The 25,875-nt window shown below is 36.8% G+C and overlaps 1 protein-coding gene across 2 annotated transcripts in view; it reads right to left on the bottom strand.

The window, feature by feature from the left end:
- Positions 1 to 25,875, bottom strand: part of LOC150099802 (serine incorporator 5-like) — a 293,435-nt gene that overhangs the window by 135,161 nt on the left and 132,399 nt on the right. For both annotated transcript variants that reach the window (XM_090404186.1, XM_090404185.1), the window contains exon 8: positions 14,920 to 15,021. In XM_090404186.1, the coding sequence (XP_090260312.1) occupies positions 14,920 to 15,021 (102 nt within the window). The remainder of the gene's footprint in view (positions 1 to 14,919; positions 15,022 to 25,875) is intronic.

Genomic DNA, 25,875 nt, shown 5'->3' with positions numbered 1-25,875 from the left:
GATAATGTACATCCTGGTCTCACACCAGATTTAACATTAAACTATCTTCCTGTACTTCCTTCAATTCTAACTGCTGACTTACAACTCAAATAAAAGCAAAGTATTGCTTGATATAATGCCCCATTGACACCATATAACTGCAGTGTATTGAATAGCTTCTCTCTTGGCACCTTGTCATAAGCCTTTTCCAAATTGACAAAACTTAAATACAGATCTTTGTTATATTCCCATGCTTTCTCGGCTATTTGTCGTAAAGTGAAGATCTGATCCTCATAGCCTCTATTTGCCCTGAATCCAGCTTGTTCTTCACCAAGCTTTTCTTCCACAATTCTTCTGAACTGTTTCTCAAGTATACTAGCATAAATCTTACCAGGAACACTCAGCAGGGAAATACCTCTGTAATTCTCACATTCAGTTTTATTTCCCTTTTTATATATGGGTACTATGAGAGCTCTACTGCAATCATCGGGAATTCGTTCCTGTGTCCAAGCATTCTGAACTATGCAGTGCAGCCACTGTAAGACTTTTATACCTCCATACTTGAGCATTTTTGGTCGAATATCATCTACTCCTGCTGCCTTTCCACATTTCAAGCCTTTAATGGCTTTTCCTACTTCAAGTATGCATATGTATTCCTGACTGTTTGCCTGTTGAGTGTTTTTTACCACTGTGCTGTCATCACTGCTTGTTTCATTTAGCAGTTTTTCAAAGTAATTACTCCATACTTCAAGGATATCTTTTTCTCCCATTTTCATGTCACCTTTATCATCTCTAATTCCTTTTACCGCACTCTTTCCTCCATTTCTGAGCTTCTTCAACAACCTCCAGAATATTTTGCCACCTTCTTGATATTTATTTTCTATGTTCTTGCCAAAGTCCTCCCATGACTTTTGTTTAGCTAGTTTTACACAGTGTTTAGCTTTCTTAAGGGTCAAAGCTGTATAACTGAGAGGAGACCTCCACATAGCCTTTAAAGGAATGCGGAGAACCGACCAGGGCTTCTGACCTAATGTCCAATCCTCACCTTCTCGTGGTGCACCCTGTTGGGTATCTTCTTTGATACTGAACGAACGAGGATGGGCTGGCAATTTGGGATTTAGCCGACCAAATTGTATTCTTATTGGTTAAACCAAAATAAAAAATTATGGTACAACATGACAAAATTTCATGCCGGCTGGGGCGTCGCCCGGTTAAACAAGGCCCCCGTTGTTTTCGCCGGGGAACCAGGGCGAACAGCGAAAAGTCAGCTACAGGAACAAATCTGAAAACAAACCCCAACTCAACATCACCAGAGTTAAAGATCGGTACTATCAACGTAAGAAGCCTGAATGGCAAAGAAATGGAGCTAGCTGAGGAATTAGATAAGTACCAGATCGACATAATAGGGGTGACTGAAACAAAAAAGACCAAAACTGGTGAGATCTTTCTGAGCAATAAATACAAAATGTTATATTCAGGCAATAACAATCAAGGAAAAGAAGGAGTAGCCATAGTATTCAACACAAAATACGAGGCTAATCTTCTTGAATGGCAGTCAGTCTCAAGTAGAGTAATGTGGGCAAATATGAGAATGGGGAACTGGACAATGAGACTTATTTGTGCCTATGGACCCACAGAAGGTTCTACTAAGGTAGAAGTGGAGGAATTTTTTGAGGCTTTAGAAAAAGCAACTGACACAATGAAAAAGGAAAAGTTGGTCCTTGTTGGGGATCTAAATAGTAGAGTAGGAAATGATTGTGAGACATACAAAAATATTTTGGGAAAATTTGGAGAAAAGAGCAAAGCTAATAATAATGGCAAATATCTGTTGGATTTCTGCTCAGGACATGGACTGGTTATTACTAACACCATGTTCCAACATAAAAATGTGCACAAATTCACATGGAGAGAAGAGGCTAGGAATAAGAAAAGTCTCATTGACTATGTTATTGTTGATAGTGATGTTTTCTCCCTGGTGCAGGACACCAGAGTGTACAGAGGATTTGAAATTGGAAGTGATCACTATTTAGTCTTGAGCAGGATAAAATTGAATTTCATATTGAAAAGAATAACATGTAAGAAAGTTTTAAAGCGAATAAAAGTTGAGCAGCTCTCAGATGTGAACTGTAGACTAAAATACAGAAATATTATTGAAAAGAAAATGAAAGAGTTTGAGAACAGGAATCAAACCTTGGAGATTCAGTGGCAAACTCTGAAGGAAACATTGATTGATTCTGCCAGAGAGGCATGTGGTGAGGTTGTGTGCAAAGATAAAAAAATCAGAACTCCCTGGTGGACACAGGAAGTTAAAGAGGCAGTGAAGGAAAAGAAGAAAGCATATCAAAAGTTCCTTTCAAATAAGTCAGCTTTTACTCTTACAGAATACATAGACAAATGTAAGAAAGCTAAACAGTGTGTAAAACTAGCTAAACAAAAGTCATGGGAGGACTTTGGCAAGAATATAGAAAATAAATATCAAGAAGGTGGCAAAATATTCTGGAGGTTGTTGAAGAAGCTTAGGAATGGAGGAAAGAGTGCTGTAAAAGGAATTAGAGATGATAAAGGTGAAATGACAACAGGAGAAAAAGATATCCTTGAAGTATGGAGTAATTACTTTGAAAAACTGCTAAATGAAACAAGCAGTGATGACAGCACAGTGATAAAAAAACACTGACCAGGCATGCAGTTAGGAATACATATCCATACTTGAAGTAGTAAATGCCATCAAAGGCTTGAAATGTGGAAAGGCAGCAGGAGTAGATGATATTCGACCAGAAATGCTGAAGTATGGTGGTATAAGAGTCTTACAGTGGCTGCACTGCATAGTTCAGAAAGCCTGGACAGAGGGACGAATTCCCGATGATTGGAGTAGAGCTCTCATAGTACCCATATATAAAAAGGGAAATAAAACTGAATGTGAGAATTACAGAGGTATTTCCCTACTGAGTGTTCCTGGCAAGATCTATACAAGTATACTTGAGAAACGGTTGAGAAGAATTGTGGAAGAAAAGCTTGGTGAAGAACAAGCTGGATTCAAGCCAAATAGAGGCTGTCAGGATCAGATCTTCACTTTACGACAAATAGTCGAGAAAGCATGGGAATATAACAAAGATCTGTATTTAAGTTTTGTCGATTTGGAAAAGGCATATGATAAGGTGCCAAGAGAGAAGCTATTCAATACACTGCAGTTATATGGTGTCAATGGGGCATTATATCAAGCAATACTTAGTCTTCATTTGAGTTGTAAGTCAGCAGTTAGAATTGAAGTACAGGAAGATGGTTTAATGTTAAATCTGGTGTGAGACAAGAATGTACATTATCCCTTCTGTTATTCATTATCTATATGGATCACATTATGAAGGAAATTGATATTAAACATGATATCAAAATTGGAGATGTTAATGTCAGCTCTTTGCTTTGTGCGGATGGTGTTATACTTCTAAATAAATCCGCAACAAGTCTGCAAGATTCTCTGACTAAATTGAATAGCTGTTGTAATAGATATGGTATGAAGGTCAGCAATAAAAAGACAAAGACAATGAAAATAGGCAGAATCATCGAAAATGTCAACTGTGTTGCGAATGGAGAACCTTTGGAACAAGTAAAACATTTCAGCTACTTAGGCATGATTTTTACTGAAGATGGTAAATTAAATATAGAAATAGACAACAGAATCAGCAAGGCTGGTATCGTGGGAAGTCAATTGAATAAATTCATATGGAATAAGAAAGAAATTAGTCAGAACACTAAATTAGCTGTATACAAGACTGTGTTCAAACCAATTTTAACTTATGGATCTGAGAGCTGGGTCAGAAGTAAAACACTTGACCAAATACTAGAGACCGCAGATATGAGAGTCCTGAGAAAGATTAGAGGCGTGAACAGATGGCATCAATGGCAATATCATATTAAAAATGAGGATATTAGGAAAGAACTTGACATTGTCAGCATCCAGGAATGCGTTAGCAGAGCTAATCTCAGATGGTATGGTCACTTAAATAGAATGGGCGAGGAAAGATTAGCAAAACAAGTGTTCTCTGACAGGTTGGCAGGAAAACGACCCAGAGGAAGACCAAGATATAGGTGGATTGATACGGTACAAAGTGCCTTAGACGATAGAAATATAAGATCTGATAATGTTGGAGTCTTGACAAGTAACAGACTGATTTGGAGGAAAATTGTAGATAGGAAGTTAGTAATGATGTAGTTTTTTCATGTAGTACTGTCATATCCTGTACACCCCTTGAGGGTACATGGCAGGAATTTGATGATGATGATGATGATGATGAGACATTTGTCTCTGTATTCTGTAAGAGCACAAGCTGACTTATTTGCCAGGAATTTTGGATATGCTTTCTTCTTTTCTTTCACTGCCTCATTAACTTCCTGTGTCCACCATGGAGTTCTGATTTTTCTATCCTTGCAGACAACCTCACCACATGGCTCTCTGGCTGAATCAATCAGGGTGTTCTTCAAGGTTTGTTTCCTGTTCTCAAACTCTTTCATTTTTTCTTCAATAATCTTTGTGTATTTTAGTCTGCAGTTCACATCTGAGAGCTGCTCAACTTTTATTCGCTTTAAAACTTTTTTACATGCTATTCTTTTCAATACGAAATTCAGTTTTATCCTGCTCAAGACTAAATAGTGCTCACTTCCAATTTCAAATCTTCTATCCACTCTGGTGTCCTGCACCAGGGTGAAAACATCACTATCAACAATAACATAGTCAATGAGACTTTTCTTATTCCTTGCCTCTTCTTTCCATGTGAATTTGTGCACATTTTTATGTTGGAACATGGTGTTAGTAATAACCAGTCCACGTCTTGAGCAGAAATCCAACAGGTATTTGCCATTATTATTAGATTTGTTCTTTTCTCCAAATTTTCCCAAAATATTTTTGTGTCTGACAATCACTTCCTCCTCTGCTATTTAGATCCCCAACAAGGACCAATTTTTCCTTTTTCATTGTGATCAGTAGCTTTCTCTAGAGCCTCAAAAAAATTCATCCACTTTGACCTTAGTAGAACTTCTGTGGGACCATAGGCACAAATAAGTCTCATTGTCCAATTTCCCATTCTGATATTTGCCCATATCACTCTACTTGAGACTGCCTGCCATTCAAGAAGATCAGCCTTGTATTTAGTGCTGAATACTATGGCTACAACTTCTTTTCCTTGATTGTCATTGCCTGAATATAACATTTTGTATTTATTGCTCAGAAAGATCTCACCAGTTTTCTTTTTTTGTTTCAGTGACCCCTATTATGTCGATCTGGTACTTATCTAATTCCTTAGCTAGCTCCATTTCTTTGCCATTCGGGCTTCTTATGTTGATGTTACCGATCTTCAACTCTGGTGATGTTGAGTTCGGGTGTGTTTTAGGGTTTGTTCCAGTAGCTGACTTTTTGCTGCTCACCCTGGTTCCCTGGCAAAAACAATGGAGGCCTTGTTTAACCGGGAAACACTGCAGTCGGCATGAAATTTTGTCTTGTTGTACTATCATTTTGTATTTTGGTTTAAGCCAGTAAGAATACAATTTGGTCGGCTAAATCCCAAATTGCCAGCCCATCCTTGTTCGTTCAGTATCCAGGTAGATACCCAACAGGGTGCACTACGAAAAGGTGAAGATTGGACATTAGGTCAGAAGCCCTGGTCGGTTCTCCGCATTCCTTTAAAGGCTATGTGGAGGTCTACAATCCTCTCAGATTGTTTTTTAAAATAGCTGTTTTTAAATACTGACACTTTTGTTCAGTGCCTATCTTAATGTAAAATAATGGAAATGAGGTAATGAGTTGGTAAAGGAAAATTACTACATTAAAAATACAAACCACAGATTTAATTTTACAATATTCGTAACACAGAAATAAGTATAGCTTTATGTTAAATATTGACAATGATGATCAAGTATTTAAGCAACTTTTTTAATTTATTATTATTAATAATAATATTTATTTGTGTTATCTGAAAAGTCTGTAATAATTGGTATACAGATCACTAGCCAATTGAAACACTGTTGGTGAGATCGCTGAGCTTGCTTTGATGCACTTAGTTTCTTGAAATCAAGCTCAAAGATGCAAGATACAGTTGTAAATCCATACCTGAATTAAGCTTGTTGCAGTACTTATTTTTTATGAAGGTGTAAGAAGAAAAAGCTCTCTCCACTAGTTCAGTATTAGTGAATGGCAAGAGGTATTTGAGTGCCTTCTCACTGAGCTGTTCATTCCTCACTGACATCTACCCAGAAGGTAATAAGATGCTTTCTTTTAAAATCAGAATTTAAAGAAGAATCGGTTGAAAGTTCGATTAACTGCTCTTTTTCATTGAGAGATAGTTTAGCTTCTTTGAAGAATTCTTCATTAAATTGATCTGCAATCCAATTGTTTTCTTTTCCATGTTGAGGGAAGTATTTATAAAAGGACACTTTGAGACCTTCTAACTTAAAATATTCTCTTTCACGTTTTGGGATAGGTGTAAGTCATTCTCAGATAAGAAGTTGTACAGAGTTTCAAAAACCTCAGGCTGAACTCTTTCAATACACATTTTCCAAAGTCCAGTTTTTTAATCATTGACTTAATTTTGTCGGCTACTTTGAATATAGTGATTGAGCTGTTTTGAAGTCCAAAGTTTATTTCTAGAAAAATATCTGATAAATATGCAAGACTTTGAAGCCAATCACTGTCATGAAACTTTGGAACAAGACAGAAACGATTGTCTTCAAAAAAACCTGGACTTCATGTCTAAGTTTAAACAGCCATGTAAGTACTTTACCACGAGATAGCCACCTTACCTCCGTATGCAAAAGTAATATGCTGTGAAGGCTGCTCATTTCTTCACACAGTGCTTTAAATAATCTGGAGTTTCGTGGTTGTGACTTAATAAAATTTACAACTTTTACAGACTCATCAAGAATGCCTTTCAGTTCACTAGGAAGAGGCTTGGATGCAAGAGTTTGTCTATGAATGCAGCAGTGACTCCATGGTACATGGGGAGCTACTTCTTTAACTCGGCAGCGTAGGCCTATAAAACCACCTGACATAGACTTGGCTCCGTCAGTGCATACACCACAACAATTCGACCAACTAATGTCCTTTTCAATGAAAAAACCATCGATCACATTTAAAATATCTTCGCCTGTGGTATGCTCAGTCAATGGGTAACAAAGCAACAGGTTTTCCTCAATTTCATTTTCTGTCAAGTACCTCGCGATGACGAGCAAAATAGATAAATCAGCAACATCTACACTTTCATCGACCTGGATGGAAAAGAATTTACTTTTTTTAATTCTATCTACTACTGAAGTTTCAAAATCGTCAGACATATCCTGAATTCTTCGAGACATTGTATTATTTGAAAAAGAGATAGTATCGATTTTGCAGACATGTTCTTCCCCAAACATACAAAAAATGGCATCCTTAATACAAGGAGAAATTAAATCTTCAACTATGGTGTGGTTTTTACCACATTTAGCTATGTGATAAGCAATATGGTAGGAAGTCTCAACTGCATTCTCATCGTCTTTCTTTCCTGACATCATGTATGAATTACATTTGGACGCTTTTCTAAGTGCTGAAAATATAATGCATTTCTTTGTTTTTATACATATAGGATGTTTAGTTTCTAAATGTTGCATGAGTAAAGAGGGTTTCATGTAACCACTGGATAATACTTCTCCACACACAACACACAAAGGGTTAGGACAGTCATCATCCCCTACAAATGAAAACCCATATTTAATATACTCTTCACAGTATTTCCTATTCTTCTGTGTAATACCTGAGGCACACGCCTTTTTACTATCTCCCGGTGTAGGTGCACTCATGGCTGCGGACACATGTTGAGAAGTACTTGGCGGTGGGTTATAATTCACATCGTTTTGATTTTTTAACAGTTCCTGTTTTCAACCACTGATCCTGATACACTTAAAAATCACTGACAATAATAACTGAAACTACATTAAAACATTAGATAAAAAAATCACAATTAAAGACAACGCACTCTTATACTTAGTCAATAACTGATCTGATCAAACAGTCTGGTTACAGATGTATTTATATTTTTGGAGAAGTTCTAGAAACATCACAAATGGAAGTCAGTGGAAGGTTTGTTATCACAAAGGTCATTTCTTAGTAACACACGATTGTTCTGGAAAGGAGGATGGGTGACAAGTGAAACATGAACTATGCATAATGGTTGGTAGAAGAGTGGTTTGGGGGAGGGGTTCATAGTCAAGCCCTCACCATTCATCATTCGCTAATGTGAGCTAGTTTTGAAGTGTCTCCATTAGCAGTGATTCAAACTTAACACTTATTGTTCCATAACTAACGTTTTGTTTTGTTTACTTTACTTGTTTTCCTGCCATTACTGATTATTTTTTCATGTACCCCTGAACGGCCCAGCACGTACCCCAAAGGTGGGGGGGTGCATACCCCCGGTTGGGAACCAATGCTCTAGATTAACCAGCTCTCCTTCCAATTACACTGTTGAGATTATCTCTTCCCCTTTGTAATTCAGATCAGAATCTCATAAAAGTTCCATCTCTAGTGGCACTTCCTTTTCTCAACTTTTGCCAGATGTATATATTTTGGCACTACAAAAATGCTAAGTGGGCGATCTCTGGGACTTTTACTCTTCCTTCTCATGGTCAAACTGCTTTTTTCATTCTTCAAATCCAGACACTTGTGTTCATGTTATGGAAATTATCAATTCTGGAATGGACCTTAATTCCCTACTCTGCTTGGAATTCCTGCCAAATATCAAGGCCATGATTTTCTGGTGGATGTGTCAGGACAGTCCAAGAGGGTAAAAACGGCACATCATGGGTGGCTTGAGGCAAGGCTTCTGGTTCTGATGATGTTTAACTGGTATATGAGCTCCTGAACTGACACTTTTCCTTTATCCTCTCTACATTGTAACTAACATTCCTAACATCCATTGGCATGGGGACAATGAACAACCTGTTCTAAAGGATGACAATGGGTGTCTATTGTCAAACTATTGCTCTCGCTTCACTGATGCCTGAAATAATGGGGGATGGGGCATGATGCTAGCAAAGTAATCTGCTTTGGACCTTGAGAACTGTTGGCTAATTATCAATGTGGATTTTACCACTCAAGATCCAAAGCAGATTACCTTGTTAGCATTGCCACATCTCTGGATGCATGTCATGGAAAGGTTTGTAGAGACCTGTGCTAGTGTACTCAAAAATTTCTGGTGTGTTTGATAGGGTTCAGCATTGAGTACCTCTCAGCAAATTGCTACCTTGTAGTACACCCTCTACCATTTGTGGCTGGATTGCTGGCTTTCTCTCAATCATTCGCTGTAAGTAGTAGTGATTGATGTATTCTCTTTAGATTTTCCTACTAATGCAGATATCCTCAGGGCTCTAATTCTGCCTATTCTCTTTCTCATATCCATAGGCAGTCAACCTCAAATCCTATTCACAGTTTTTCTGATGATGGTACTCTCCATTCCTCTTGCTCAACAAATCCTGTAGTGCAGACATCTCAAGCTTGTTGTATTTACTGAAACCATGAAAAAATTGTGGATATTCCAAATAAAAATGGCTGTCATAACAGGACAGCAAAAAAGATACTTTAAAAAAATTCTTCCATATAAAGTAATGGACAGGACAGGATGACAAAATCACTTGCTTTTATCAAAATCAAAAATTATCAGCTTCAGCCACCGATGATTTCCCTTGACCCTCAGTCATTTACACCATCAGTATATTCCAACCTCTTGCAGCAACATAAGACTTCTTCACCAATGCTCTTCCCAGTTTAGAATTATTTGCAATAATGCTAATAAGGGATCATCATACCCAAACTACCACTATTTCATCCATTCCCACCTCCCTCAAATTTAACACGATACTGCAATGTGATATTCAGTCAAATACTTTTACAAAATATAGAAAAATTATCATACATGCATTTTCTCCTATACAGTTATCACTGTATCATAAAATGTAACTCAATTATAACAAGACATCCCTTCAACATCATGCTATCCACTCCAAAGATGTTTACTTGATTCAGTTTTGTATTTGAACTTAAGTCAACATCTCCTACACCATACCATAAGCTGACCTATGGTTGCTGTTAATTTGGACTCCTTTCCAGTTGTTTGTTGTACTAGGTATTTACTATTCTAATACACAAGTGCTTTGAATTTCATGTTAACTTTCTAAGAGTATTCATACATTTTCCTCTACTTCCTCTCTAGTAAGAAGTAGAGGAAAATGCTTATCATTAAAAACAATATTAAGAACACTGTTAGCCTGTCTGTACAATTCCCTATCATTTAGATTTGATAATGCTGAAAAAATTAAATAAAACAACTGAAATGAATACTTTCCTTAAAAATATCACTCTTGAACACAATGACTAGTTTATGTTTCACCATTCCCAAATTCACAATCCTTGTTTAACTGGTATTGGCAATCAACATATTTTTGTATGCTCAAATGGCTGTAGCATTCATTTGATTAGAATGACTAACAAAACACCCAAAAAATTCTAAAATACTCCAAAAGGGAAGTAGAATTCCCGTTGAAAAGCACTAATTATATATACTCAGAAACCGAGGATATGTCTTTAAAGCAGAGTAAGTAAATTTAATTTTCTGGGTGACTCCCACCCAGAAAAGGTTTTTGTAAACCTACAGTGCTAAAGATTAATAAAAATAGAAGATATTATACATTTATATTTATTTCATAGCCAAATGCACAGAACCTTAGAAAGATCCAACAAACAGAACAGAGTCTTATGAGAATGCAATGCTCAGCAACAGACAGCCATGGATGACATGCACTACTTAAAGAGACAAGCCCTACCGAGGAGTCAGCCCACAGAGAATTTTAAACAGAGGATTTTTGCCCTTTTAAGGTTCTGAAAAAGGCATATAACAAAGTGTCCAGAGAAAAGCTTTTCAAAACACTACAGTTGCATGGAGTAAATGAAACATACAGAGCAATACATAGACTATAGTTAAGTTGTAAGTCAGCAATTAGAATTGAAGAAAATACAGGAAGATGATTTGAAGTAAAATCAGGTGTAAGACAAGGATGCACATTATCTCCACTGTCAGTTATCACGTATATGGACTGCATTATGAAAGACAGTGGCATTAAACCTGGTATTAGAATTGGATATATCAAACTTAGCTCTTTGCTTTATGCAGATGTTGTACTCCTAAACACATTGTGCAAGTCTCAAGAATTCTGTTTTTAGAGAAACTTGTGCCATAGTTCTATACAATATATACACAAAAACACAAGGTAAAACTATTATTTATTAAATACACTGCCATATACAGCAATCCCTCGATTAGTGCGTCTAATGCGTTCTTTAAAACAGGCACATTAATCAAAAATGCACTAATTGAATATAATAACCTATGGGAAAAAGTATAATTCGTTCCTCAAATTTCTTTTTTGAACCTTAAATTTTTTATAAAAGAATTAAGGTATGTCTCAGGGCCTAGTTAAAGGAAAACCATGAAGCTGAAAGACAATAAAACATATTCAGAATATAAATTTTATTATTCTACTTCTTAACAAAGAATTGAACTAATGTAGTTTGGCAGGCATTTTGTTTCTTTTTTTTCATACAACCGACAGTATGGTCCTATTGCCTCTTCTACTCTTCTGCAAATTTTACTGCTTCTCTCTTCATCAGTCAGCCTCTAAGCATTGTTGCTTAAAAACTTCGATTGTACAAAAAATATTTCAAATTGTTTCTGTGAAATCTCTTTTGGCTCATTTAACTATCACTGGTTAAATTTTCTTCATATTCTTTGGGATCTTCCCACTGTGCATCTAAATTTAGCATGTTGGAATCACTCAATTCTTCAGAATGAGATTTAATTAACTCTCGGACGTTATCATTGAAGGGGAGAAAGAATGAAGGACGTATGAATTGGTCGCCAACACGCGAAATCACATGCTTTATAGATAAAATTTCCCAACTGTTATACAAGCAAAATAGTTACCACATTAAAAACTACAATGATCATAAAAGGAAAGTTAATTTTCTCATGTGAAATAATAAACAACTCATCCCAGAAGACTGATTGATTACCCTATTATCGGAATGGATTCTCCTTTTTGTGACACGCGCAGAAGTATCGAAGGTTTTTTGGCAGTAAAAATTTGGAACAGTGTACATAGAAGTAGTGTAGTATGTCATTAAAAATAACTTTGTAAAATGTTTTAAATCAGTAACTAAATTATTTCATTCTGGTGAGTGATTTTTTAAAATAGTTAACCATAAAAATGTATAGATAGAAAATTTTTTAAATCTGTAACATTTATTTTTAACATGTATATAGGCACACTAATCGAATTTGGGTATCGAAAAAAAAAAGTGACGCACTAATCGAGGGATTACTGTATTTCAGTCTGAAATTAACAGACCCTCATCAGTGGCTTAAAAAACAGACCAGAACAAACCAGAAACTCAAATCTCATCTACCCCAGCACTATTTATCTCAACCTTCCAAACTACTCACTCTTTAACAACTTTTGTCCCAAGGGTGGTGTCTGTGCGTACATACGCTCTGACATACCTTACCAGAGAGCACCCAACCTAGAATCACCCAACTGTGACCTTCTTTGGTTGAAAATATCCCTTCCCCATTCAATCAAATTCATTTGCTGTCTCTATCGCCCCACCCACCAATGCAACCAACCACTCTGAGCTCTTTAATTTCCTCTCCTTAAAAATTGATTTTCTCCAATCCCACTTTCCCAACAGCAAAATTATCCTCTTAGGAGATTTTAATGTCCACAACACCAGATGTGGACATTAAAATAACCTGAACCACTCCCCCAAACACCCTAGATCTCTTCCTCATCAATTACCCCTCCAAATATACAGTGAAAGAAGTGAGCCTCATGGATAATACTGACCACAATCTAGTGCTCATCTTCTCCCTCATGCAACAACACTTACACAGACACTCCTATACAAGAGTAGTTTGGCATTATAACAGTGCCAAGTGGGACAGCCTCTGCCACATTCCCATGGTTGGATTGCTTCCAGCCTTCCAACCCAAACATATGTACCAAACTTATTACCAAAATAATCCTCAGTGGCATGGAAACATACATTCCACATGCTACTCTGAACTCCTACTCCTATCCTCATCCGTCTAGGATGGGTTTCCTAATGCGGGGTTTACTGGTGTATTAATGCAGCCAGTTTGCCACTCCTCTGCTGCATCCCCTAGGGAGGTATATTTCTGACTGTATCCGTGTGTGTTCATGGGGCCGGTTTACCTGCTTGTGGGATGAAAAACCCCAGATAAACTAAGGGGGAAACCCTGCTGTCCACGCCCAAGACTGGCTAACTTGGCTATGGCTGAGGAAGATACTTGAGCTCCTCATGTCTCCGACGGGAATTGAACCTAGGACACTCCTTCCCCAGGCATATGGTTGTGAAGCGCATAGCCACTAGGCTAACTAAACCCTAACTAAACCCTGGTTCTCCAAAAGATGTGCCAAGGCTGTACAGATGAAACACCAGACATACCATAACTGGCTGAAATCAAGAACCTCATCCTCCTTTAGAACTTATACTGAAGCCTAAAATATATGTAAAAAAACAATCAATGCTCCCAAAACAGAGTTTGAAAAAACAAAAAGCAGGAAAACCAGCAGCCTGTCTAAACGGCAGCTGAGCCTTTTGTTCTCTTGCCAAAGCATTTGGCCGTAACTTCTCTGCCCAACACTATTCCCACTCTTATCATACCCACATGGCTCTATTGCATCATCACCCACAGAAAAAGCCAATATCTTCTGGCTTCACACTTTGCTTCCAATGCATGCATAACTGACAATGGTAAATGTCCCCCAACCATTCCAGACACACAACAGACAATGTCCCCTATATCCTTTTGCCAGGATGAGATTAAAAAAATACTGTCCAAATTAGACACAAAAAAGTCTCCTGGCCATGATGGCATTCCTCCAATTGTTCTGAAAGTTTGCACACCAGAACTGACTCCTATCCTATGTTGCCTATATATACTCTCTTACTCCACTGGAATCCATCCCACAAACTGGAAATTGGCCTATATTCAACCCATTCCCAAGAAGGGTGACAAGTCACTGCAGTCCAACCACCACCCTATCTCACTTACCTCAGTCCTGTCTAAAGTAATGGAAAAAATCATCAATTCCCAACTCCTACACTACCTTGAAGACATCCACCTAATAAACAACTGCCAGTATGGATTCTGTCGCTGCCGATCAACAGGAGATCTGCACACATATGTCACCCATCTCTGGACAAATGCCACAGAGAAGTTTGGTGAATCACAAGTGGTCTTATAAGGCACTTTAAGAAGTGCCTTATAAGACAAATGGATTGATACAGTAAGCTGTATCAATCCATTTAGTCTTCCTCTGGGTCTCTTTCCTGTTATCCTATCAAAAAAAACCTTTTTGGTAACTTTTCCACTCCCAACTTTTCCCTCTTATGTGCTATAAATTTATTCAATTGGCTCTCCACCATACCAGCTTTTCTTATTCCTGGTATCTATTTCCAAATTCAGTTTGCCATCTGTTTAAGTGATATACCATCTGAGATCAGATCTGCTAACACAATCCTGAATGCTAATATAATGTCAAGTTCTTTTGTAATATCCTCATTTTTAAAGTGATTCTGCCAAAGATTCCATCTGTTCACTTGCCCATAATCATACTTGGAACTCTCATATCAGTGGCCTCCATCCTTTGATAAAGTGTTTTTATATTTTGAAATATTCTAAATTCCCCATAAGTATTAACATATGATATTCTCATCTGCCAAGTTGCTTGCCCCAAAATATCAGATGTTCTATAATTATTGTACTATCCTGCTCTTAATAACATGCCTGGGTTGCAAAAAAAATAAAATAAAATAAATAAAAAAATTTAAAGAAGTTATTAAAATCTGACCTTCATTTAGAGGTTCACTGGAAAGAGCAGACCATGTAAGATAAATAACATAGGCTGATATAATAGATGACTGCAATAAGCCTGCTCTTGTGTCTCCAGTATCTAAAAATAAATAAATAGACATATATAATAATAACCATTTTATATATCCCAGTGCAGTAAAGAGTCAATGCATTTATATATTACTGCATAAAAGTTTATTAATGCAACAATGAAAATTCAAATGAATGCACTAAAAAATAATAATGAACAGAATTACTCCATAAACTATTCTAATAGTGATTACCTATACATAAGACCAAATATCTGTTCATAATAAACATGAAGAAATACCAACTATTTTATAGACACAGTTCCATTATCTGTGTAATTAAATATACTTAAGTACGAAGGGAGGGGATTCATTCAGAAATGAACACAAAATTTTCATTCTATGAAAATGATCACAGTTTTATGAGAGAGATAAACCTTGGCAAATCTTGGGTTCAGTTCTATACCAAACACTATGTATGACAAAAATCTATTTTCACCACATACACTGGAGTGCCTTCATGTTTAGGTATAAAAGCTTAATAACTACACATACCAGCCACTGAATTAGAAGCTGTTATGCAGATATATATATATAAACTTCACTTATGCAGCATATACACAAAATACTTGTCCATGTGCATCACCACATGTTCTAGGCAACTATTTAAGAATGCTGCTGTAATCATCAACAATGTTGATCACAATGGGAAAAATAAAGGATCTTTTGGAGTTTCATGAAGGGCTTATTGTGGGTGCTCATCTCACTAGAGCTACAATTTTGAAAATGGGTGAGATATTCTGGGTGTTTAACCAGTGGAAAAATAACCTACATTGCTTGTATAATAGATGTAACTGTGGCTTTAAGATACTCTCTCAGGAACAAGATTGCCATTATCTGAGAAGGCTTGTATGGACAAACAGAACTTCCTGTGTGCAACAATTGCCCGAAGCATTTAGTGAAGGCTGTTTCCAATCCACATCTCACTGAACTATGCACAGGGAATTGAAGAGGATCGGTACTGGCAGTCACATGCCTATACAGAAATTATTGATTCCACGAAGAACAGGACAGTTTGTCTCAAGTGGTGTCAGGATCACTGTAATTGGACATTGGAAGACTGGAAAAAAGGCATATGCTCATTTGAGTCAGAGTAGACTTTGTTCTGTACCAAGAGTTTGGCAGGAGCTCCATGAAATAATGAACCCAGCTTGCCTTGTAAACATTCTTTCTTAATCCTCCTCTTTTATCTTTTATGGTGTCGAGGTAAGTATTCTTGCAACTGCACCTGTACCTGAGGATAAGGTGGATGGCCCTATGCCTCCCTGGTCTGTCCTGTCTGTAGATGGATGTGTTCATGGGACTAGTTTGCATGTTCTGGGGGATGGAAAAAACCCCTACTTCCATATGAGACCAGCTAATTCACTTTCGTCAAAAAAGACCAGATAATGGTTCCTCACGTCACTGATGGGAATTGAACCCAGGTCTTTCTGACCAAAGGGCTTCATCTATACCGACTGAGCTAAGGATGCTCTGCCTTGTAAACACAATTCAAAATTCTGGAGGTAGTGTCATTGGTGTGGGGTATGTTCTGTTGGTACCAAACAGGTCCCTTGATATTGCTGGAAGGTCACGTGTCCTCCAAGGAATATCCAAACACTATTGCTGATCAAATCCATCCTGCATTGATGACTTTTTATACAGCAGGTGAGAGTTGTTTCATGGACAACAATGCTACTCTTCATCGCTTGTTGAATCACAGTGACTTCCCCATCTGCCCAGGCCAGAACAAAGTCCGGATCTGAACCCCATTGATAATGTATGAGACCTGTTAGAAAAACAGATCTGGGAGCAGATAATAAGCAGCTAATAAACAGCTCAAATCTGAGCCAGTTAAAGGACTGTCTAGTGAAGCCTGGTATGTTGTAGACGAAGATGCAATCCATCACCTTGTGGAATCTATGCTGTGATTCAGGCTAAAGAAGGTCCAACACGGTATTAAATATTTCAAATTCAGTAGTCATTATGTGTTGGAGGGGCTCTTCATACATCCTATAAAGGACTCATCCATAAATCATATTAAGCACTTGGGGAAGAGGAGGGGGATTATAGTAGTCAGGGTATCTAATAACCGAAAGAGCTAAGAATATGTTATGTAATAGAAACACTTTGTCTTTTTAAAATTTCAAAGAAAGATAAATATTTGTTTCCTTTAAATGCAATGAATTAACATTTCAATGTGCTAATTCTAATGTGCTATATAATAATAACTAGCTTCAGAGAATGACAATAGAACAAGCAGCATGACGGAGGCATGCTATCCTTCATAGTCTAAAAGGGGATATACAATTGTTTGCCAATAATGTGAAGTCAACAAGGATCATCCTCCCTATGATACTAATAAATATAAACACAACCAAAGACTTATGTTAGAAATTTTACTTGCATAAAATTTTTGTCCAGATATCAAGGGCATGTTCGGTATGAATGCATAACTTTAAACAAGGCACAGGCAACGAAACTGAAGAACCTGCTAATCCACAAAGGTTTTAAATTGATAGTTTATTAGTAATGTGGGAGGATTGTGAGATTTTTTTCTATTTTTTTCCTTATTAATTTTAATAAAAATTTTATATAATATATAATTTTAAGATATATATATATATATATGTATGTAATAAATTTTTTACCTTTTATTAGGATAACCAAGTTATTTTATAAACTTGGTTATTTTAACTCCTAATCCCAAATATGCAAACAATTAAGTTTGTGCCTGAAACAAAGTTCAAGTCTAAAGATGATATAACACCAGGGCAACTCATTGTAAAGATTGGTAAAGCTCTGATCACTATTCTTAGTATTTTCCCATAATGTAAAGCACATCTCACTAGAAGATGTATACTGCAATGCATTATGGGTGGGGTCACTATAACCTTGGTATTTAGGGTCCAGCTACTCACTGAGGAGACCTCAAAAAAGGTTGAAACCGGTCTGGGTAGTGACCCCCACCTATAATGCATTGCAGTATACATCTTCTAGTGAGATCTGCTTTACATTATGGGAAAATACTAAGAACAGTGATCAGAGCTTTACCCACCTTTACAATGAGTTGCCCTGGTGTTATATCATCTTTAGACTTGAACCATGTTTCAGGTGCAAACTTAATTGTTTGCATACTTGGGATTAGGAGTTAAATAACCAAGTTTATAAAATAACTTGGTTATCCTAATATACAATATCCCCAAGGTAAAAAATTTATTACATCTATATCTCCTCCAGAGATTTTTATTAAAAATAAAAACGCCTTGTTGCAACTTCTATAGGTAAAGTTGATAAGTCTCCGTATTACTATAACCTTGGTATTTAGGGTCTAGCTACTCACTGAGGAGACCTTAAAAAAGGTTGAAACCGGTCTGGGTAGTGACCCCACCCATAATGCATTGCAGTATACATCTTCTAGTTAGATGTGATTTACATTATGGGAAAATACTAAGAATAGGGATCAGAGCTTTACCCACCTTTACAACGAGTTGCCCTGGTGTTGTATCATCTTTAGACTTGAACCATGTTTCAGGTGCAAACTTAATTGTTTGCATACTTGGGATTAGGAGTTAAAATAACCAAGTTTATAAAATAACTTGGTTATCCTAATATATATATATATATAATAATATATATATATATATTTTTTTTTTTTTTTTTTCATAATCCAGAAATCCTGCTCTAAAGATCACATGTGGAACTTTTTCTACTTCAGGATCCAATAAGGTGGACTGTGATCCCACACTGGGTAATAAAATTGATCTTTCACCTAAAAGCAATCACAAACATTCACGCCCATGGCAACATTCAAATCCTCAGCTTGTTGGTTGGAGAGTGGATATGCTAACTACTTAATCTTCCAGGCCAGCTAAATAAAGAATTGCTCTTAAAGCCTTAATATTTTTTTATATATTTTAATAATAACAAATAAATAAACATAGTGTGGTCTATGTGGAGAACAATTTTGCCAAAGGAGGATAACCTAAACCTGATGGATCTATTCAGACTGCATTATGCAGCATGATTTCACAGCTTTCTTTATAAAACTAGTCCACAAGGAAAAAAAAAGAAAGCAGTAAAACCCTTCCACCTCACCCTAATCTGAACAGATGTGATAGGCTTAAATTATCCTTCCCTCCCATAAGTGAAACTGTTCTTCTCCCTAGTTTTTATTTTTTTTTATTTGTATTAAAAGATATATATAAAAATACTGTTAGCACTTTAGTGCAGTTCATACCATGTCACTATTCACATTTAACTGCCATTTAATTGATAATTTGCATTATCAATTCTTCAGTTACATAACTAATGCCTTTTTTAATGTCTTGAATTCTTTAATTTAACATTTTGATACTTGGAGTCTTTCACTGTATTAATTTTTATAAAATGTATAATTAGCATCTGTTTGTTAAAATACAACTCGTACCGATATGCCATATGTTTGTCAACATTTGCGATTAATTTGTCATAAAATAATGATTTTCTGTATGAAACGTTTTGTTTTTCACTTTATTATATAACAATTTATGCTTGACAAGAAATTATATTCTTATTTTAATCCTTTACACAAGCATGAGCAAACAAATGTTCACACATGAAGCATCTTCTCAACCAGAATACTTGTACATGGAGGCAGATGACTTTACATCAAATTAGACTAGTATCCCATAATGCACAGCACACTTCCTTTAAAAGAAGTGTGCTGTGCATTATGGCATTATCCTATAAGCATAGAATAATGGATTCCAGTTCAATGTTATTATCAACTGCAAAGTTATGTAGTTTGGATTGAAGAGATAGAAAAACTATATTATAACGATGAGACTTTCCTGAAAGAAAATGATGGGAGGTGTGATACACTACCTGATCAAAAATATCTGGCCATCTATTGTAGTCGATATGGCTATATACATTACAACTATGAATCAAACAAGTATAAAAGGAAGTCCACGGGCTTGCAATCTTCGTAGGCAAACATTTACAGTAAAATGGGCCATACTGAACAGCTCAGTGATGACTTATGACATGGCACTATCACAGAATGCTATCATTGCAACAACTCCTATAAGGCATACTAAGCAAACTCCTATCATTTGGACTGTCTCAGGACATCTGCAGTTGGATTGCCAGCTTTCTGTCTGGATGCACACTATGTGTGATGATAGGTGGTTCCCTATCCAACTAATGCTGGGGTTCCACAAGGTCTTCACTTTACGACAAATAGTCGAGAAAGCATGGGAATATAATAAAGATCTGTATTTAAGTTTTGTCAATTTGGAAAAGGCATATGACAAGATGCCAAGAGAGAAGCTATTTAATACGCTAGAGTTATATGGTGTCGATGAGGCATTATATCAGTCTTTATTTGAGTTGTAAGTCAGCAGTTAGAATTGAAGTACAGGAAGATGGTTTAATGTTAAATCTGGTGTGAGACAAGGATGTACATTATCCCATCTGTTATTCATTATCTATATGGATCACATTATGAAGGAAAGTGGTATTAAACATGATATCAAAATTGGAGATGTTAATGTCAGCTCTTTGCTTTATGCGGATGATGTTATACTTCTAAATAAATCCGCTACAAGTCTGCAAGATTCTCTGACTAAATCGAATAGCTGTTGTAATAGATATGGTATGAAGGTCAGCAATAAAAAGACAAAGACAATGAAAATAGGCAGAATCATTGAAAATGTTCACTGTGTTGTGAATGGAGAACCGGTGGAACAAGTAAAACATTTCAGCTACTTAGCATGATTTTTACTGAAGATGGTAAATTAAATATAGAACTAGACAACAGAATCAGCAAAGCTGGTATGGTGGGAAGTCAATTGAATAAATTCATATGGAATAAGAGAGAAATTAGTCGGAACACTAAATTAGCTGTATACAAGACAGTGTTCAAACCAGTTTTAGCTTATGGATCTGAGAGCTGGGTCAGAAGTAAAACACTTGACCAAAGACTAGAGACCACAGATATGAGAGTCCTGAGAAAGATTATCGGCGTGAACAGATGGCATCAATGGCAATATCATATTAAAAACAAGGATATTAGGAAAGAACTTGACATTATCAGCATCCAGGAATGTGTTAGCAGAGCTAATCTCAGGTGGTATGGTCGCTTAAACAGAGTGGGTGAAGAAAGATTAGCAAAACAAGTGTTCTCTGCCAGGTTGGCAGCAAAATGACCCAGAGGAAGACCAAGATATAGGTGGATTGATACGGTACAAAGTGCCTTAGACGATAGAAATATAAGATCTGATAATGTTGGAGTCTTGACAAGTAACAGACTGATTTGGAGGAAAATTGTAGATAGGAAGTTGGTAATGATGTAATTTTTTTCATGTAGTACTATCATATCCTGTACACCCCTTGAGGGTACATGGCAGGAATTTGATGATGATGATGAGATATAGTTAAGGTTAGAGTATTGTTTTCTGAACTGATTAATTTTGTCCTGTTATATAGGGTTTTTGTAATTCCATATTGTTGGGAGGGGGGGGATGACTGTTGTTGAATGTATCTACCTGTGTGTGTGGAGGTTTTCTGTAAACAGAGAAAGTCAAGGATCCATCAGGCTGGTGTGTAATCAAAGTGTCAAGGAAAGGGAGACTGCTGTTTTCCTTTTCAATGGTAAACTGGATCCTGGGGTATTGACTATTTAAGTTGTTGAGAAACTGTGGTGTGTATCCAGGAAATGTTGAGAAATTGTGAAGTGTATCCAGGCCATGCAGCCAAATGGCAAACACATCATCCACATAGCATAGCCAAACAGTGGGCTTATGTGGAGCAGAGTTTAAAGCTTTTTCTTCAAAGGTCACTATAAAAAAGTTGGCCAGGGATGGAGAGAGTGGAGAACCCATGACTGTCCGCCTCTATCTGTTTGTAGAATTTTCCTTGCAAAACGAAACAGCCTTGGTGAATTGAAATAAGGTTGAGATATCGGGAGGAAATTTGGCTTGGATGAGGTCCAAGGTATCTTTGAGTGAGACATTGGTGAATAAGGAGGAGACATCAAAACTGATCATTATGTCAGTGTGTTGGAATGAGAGGTCTTCTATACTGGGCTGAGTTTTTTTATGCATGAAGGTGCATACTGTGTGAGCACATTGGCTAAATGTTTGGCTAATTTATATGTGAGGGGGGGGGGAATCAAAGCCATCCACAATGGGGCATAATGGTGCATATTTTGCTTATGGATTTTTAGTAGTCCATATATCCAGGTGGGGGGGGTCTAGAGTTAAAAGGCATTAGTCCATTAGTCACTTCCACAGGCCAAGAGGTAACCTTCTTAAGGAGACTATAGAATGTTCTGATTTGGGAGCTGGTGGGGTCATATTCTATAGGGAGGTAGGTAGACCAATCTAAAAGTAAAGAGGCATTGGGCACTCACTGCAGAATATGCTGGAAGAAAGCCACTTTATTACACCGCAGCAAGTACAAGTATTTAAGATTATTCCTTGAATCAGCCTTGGCTCTGAAAAACTTCCCAAACCTCAACAAATTTGGGTGCATGAGATTGCCCAAATTTGGGAAGCTTACATTCTAAGACCATCAGCCCAACAGCCAAGACAACCCAATTTATCCCACCAGGGGACACCTTTAGGATGACTTCAGTTGCCTTTTTTCAGCCTCATTTGCTTAGTGTGAGTGCCTGCGTGTACATATCATTGTTTTATGATCCCTGAAGATGGCAATGTAATATTGCCAAAATATAGGTAGTTATTAAAGTTTTTATAATTAATAATTTAGTTTACATTGTCATGTCCTAAAAAATTAAAAGTATGTCTAACCAACATATAAGCTTATCTACAAGAATGGTTTAAATGACTGTAGATCCAAATATTACTGCAGAAATCTGATAATTCGAAAATATGATCACAAGAAAGAAAACTGATCGGCCAGGGAAGCATGCAGTGAAGCTGTTTGCAAGGATAAAAAAAAATCATGACCTTGTAGTAGAATCAACAAAGAGTGCATACTGAAAAAATATGAGAAGTCAGCATGTAAATATAAAACATTTTTCTTTGATTTCCATCCATGAAAAGTGGATGGGAATCAACTATGAGAGAAGTATTCTAAAGTTGGAAACATTAGGGATTTGCACTGAATGAGCGACTAAGTACATGTAAAGTAATTTGAGCAGAAAAGACTATCAAGTTTTTCTGGACAAGCCACAGATGTAATATGTAGAGGTATGTGTCAGTCCAAGAAAAGATCTAGTCTTATCTAATGAGATGGTTAATATTAATGGTAAAGGAACTCAGATCATCATGTTTTGATAACACCAAATGCAAGTGGGTGTCATCACACTACTAAAGGACAGATACTGAAAATTTTGAAGCTTAGGATGAGCACTACAAAGATTGTCATATGAATAGGAGAAATGAAGGTGTTATCATCAGCAAAATTATGGGTAGGATTCAGGTTAGTTGTTTATGTATATGAAGAGGGTAGGTGAATCCTAAAGAACACCTAAATTAGTAGAGGAGCATTGTCCAACATTACATGCAACAAATGGCCATGAAATGTGGATATATGCCATTAGTAATGCTTTAGAAGACTGAAATTTAAAATCTGACAATGCAGAGACTGATGAACAACATTAATTTAGAAGAAAATAATTAATGGAAAGCTTGCTATAAGGCAAACTTAAGTGTTATCACAGTATTCTATATATCCCATAAGATGAATTTCAGGATTTTTTTTTTATTTTTTAGATGTACCTCCCACAAACAAAAGGTTTTTTTGTAAGCCTATAGTACTGTGAGTGACCCTAAGTTTATATATATACACATATTTATGAATATTTTGTATTTATTATTATTTTTTTTTCTTCACGAAGTCCAGAAACCCTGCTCTAGAGACTAAACAAGGATCCTTGAGGTTTATATATTATATGTCTTGGCTGCACGGCAGATGGAAGTAGGCTGCCTCCTAGTGGTGGGACCTTGATATCTTCAGGTGACTAAGTTGCCTAATATGTTGTGCTGTTTTCTCCCTTCTGGGGTTAACAGCCACAGCAGAGTTTGTTCCATTGCTAAGCAGAATGAGGACCATCTCTCACTTAGGGAGGGACCATAGAACCACTCCTGTGATTGATTTTCCTCTTGACTTGGATAATGTCGTCTTTGTCACCCATTCCTGTAATGCCCACAAAGTTATTTCCATCACCTCCATGAGAAGACTAGTCATTAGATCAGCACTCATTCTAGAAGGAATATGACTGTCACAACCATTAACACAGAGATAGTATATCTATCCCACTTGAAGTAAGGCTACCTCCAGCAGGCCTGTGTATGCATCAGTGAGCAAAACATTCCATCAATCCTGTGAACCCTTCTACAACTTTAAATTTTCCCATAACATCCACTTATCAAAATATCTTGCTTCAACCAGGATCATTATATCACAAACACTTTGTCTGTTCCACCACTATTGGTCTTAATTTTCACCAACATGCAAACATCTCAATGCTGAGAGCAAAAGCAAAAGGAACTACTTGAAAGGGAACACTATGCAATTTCCACTTTCCTATAACATACAACTATCTTAGTTGAACCAGGAACATCATATCAAAGACACTTTGTCTGACTAGAATGTAAGCTAGACTTTACCACCATTATTGGCCTTTGGTTCACAGCCATACAAAACATCCCATTGCTATTAATACTTAAGTATGTATTGAATATGCAAAGGCATGCGGGACTGTTGAAGAGGAACACCATCTTGCCTTCTATGAAGCCTCATTAGCTACAGAAGATACAGCTCATATCACTGAGGTTCTGCCTAGGCAGACAATAACTACAATCAGATCATTTCATAAATACTTACAGAGAACAAGTGATGCAACTGCAGACATTTACTGTATTTTCCAGTGTAAAAGACGCTCCTAAGAAATTTAATACAATTTTCTGGAAAAAACCTCACAGGCTACTTTGACTGCATGCGTATGAATCATTTTTGTTGAAATGGCAATGCCATTTTGCCGATTTTCTTGCACCCATTTCAAAACTTCGGTCTCTAGTTCTGCCACTTTGTAATTTTTCCACGTCCCATGCGCTTTTCATTACGCAAATTGTACAAAATCTCCTTCTGACCACGCCAAGTTCTAATCATTTTTTCTGTAGGCGGAGGTCCAAAATGTCTTTCAGCTTCCCTATTCCCGTGTTCTTCCACATATTTTACAACCTGCAATTTGTAACTTAAAGTATATGAATGTCGCCCGTTTTTTTCCATCACTAAAATCTACAGGGAAATATCAAACTGAACACAAAATATCTCAACACGTCAACTCGATACTGATAAACATCGGTAACTGATTACTCGGATAAGATATTATGAAATTTGAATAGGGACTCCCCGTTCTTAGCCAATGATGCGCTAGAAGTCACGTGAAGGTCACGCATCAATTTGATTGCATCATTAACCGCCTACAAAGATCTTGGAACATAAAAGGGAGTGAGTATGACTTTGAAAAGAGGAAACAATCTTTACCTTCATTATATAAGACGCACCCCATTTTTAAGATGAATTTTTAAGGTAAAAAAGTATGCCTTATACACCAGAAAATACGTATGTTAGAAGATTCCACAACAGTAGGAAATACCCAAGTACCTCCTGCTCCATCGCTATCATCTCAAGAGACGAGTAGAACCAGTACAATTCCATCTCTTCTTCAAGTGCACCTTACAAAATCTCAGGATCAGCCTCCTCTCTCTCAGTATAATCACAGGGTTTTAAAGAATGTTATTAGATTGTCAATCAATGAAATATCTGTTATGGAAAATTTGAATCATTATTTGGAGACAGAATTTTCCAGGCAACATCCTTCCTCCCCGTTAGTACATTATCATCTGCATCATCTATTCGATCCATTCGAA

This window comes from Typopeltis vanoorti, chromosome 14 (genome assembly GCF_054136105.1).
Source record: "Typopeltis vanoorti isolate ZY-2024b chromosome 14, IOZ_Tvanoo_1.0, whole genome shotgun sequence".
In the NCBI taxonomy this organism is placed as follows: domain Eukaryota; kingdom Metazoa; phylum Arthropoda; class Arachnida; order Uropygi; family Thelyphonidae; genus Typopeltis; species Typopeltis vanoorti.
The sequence above is the reverse complement of the archived record's forward strand: the minus strand, read 5'-3'. Positions and strand labels throughout refer to the sequence as shown.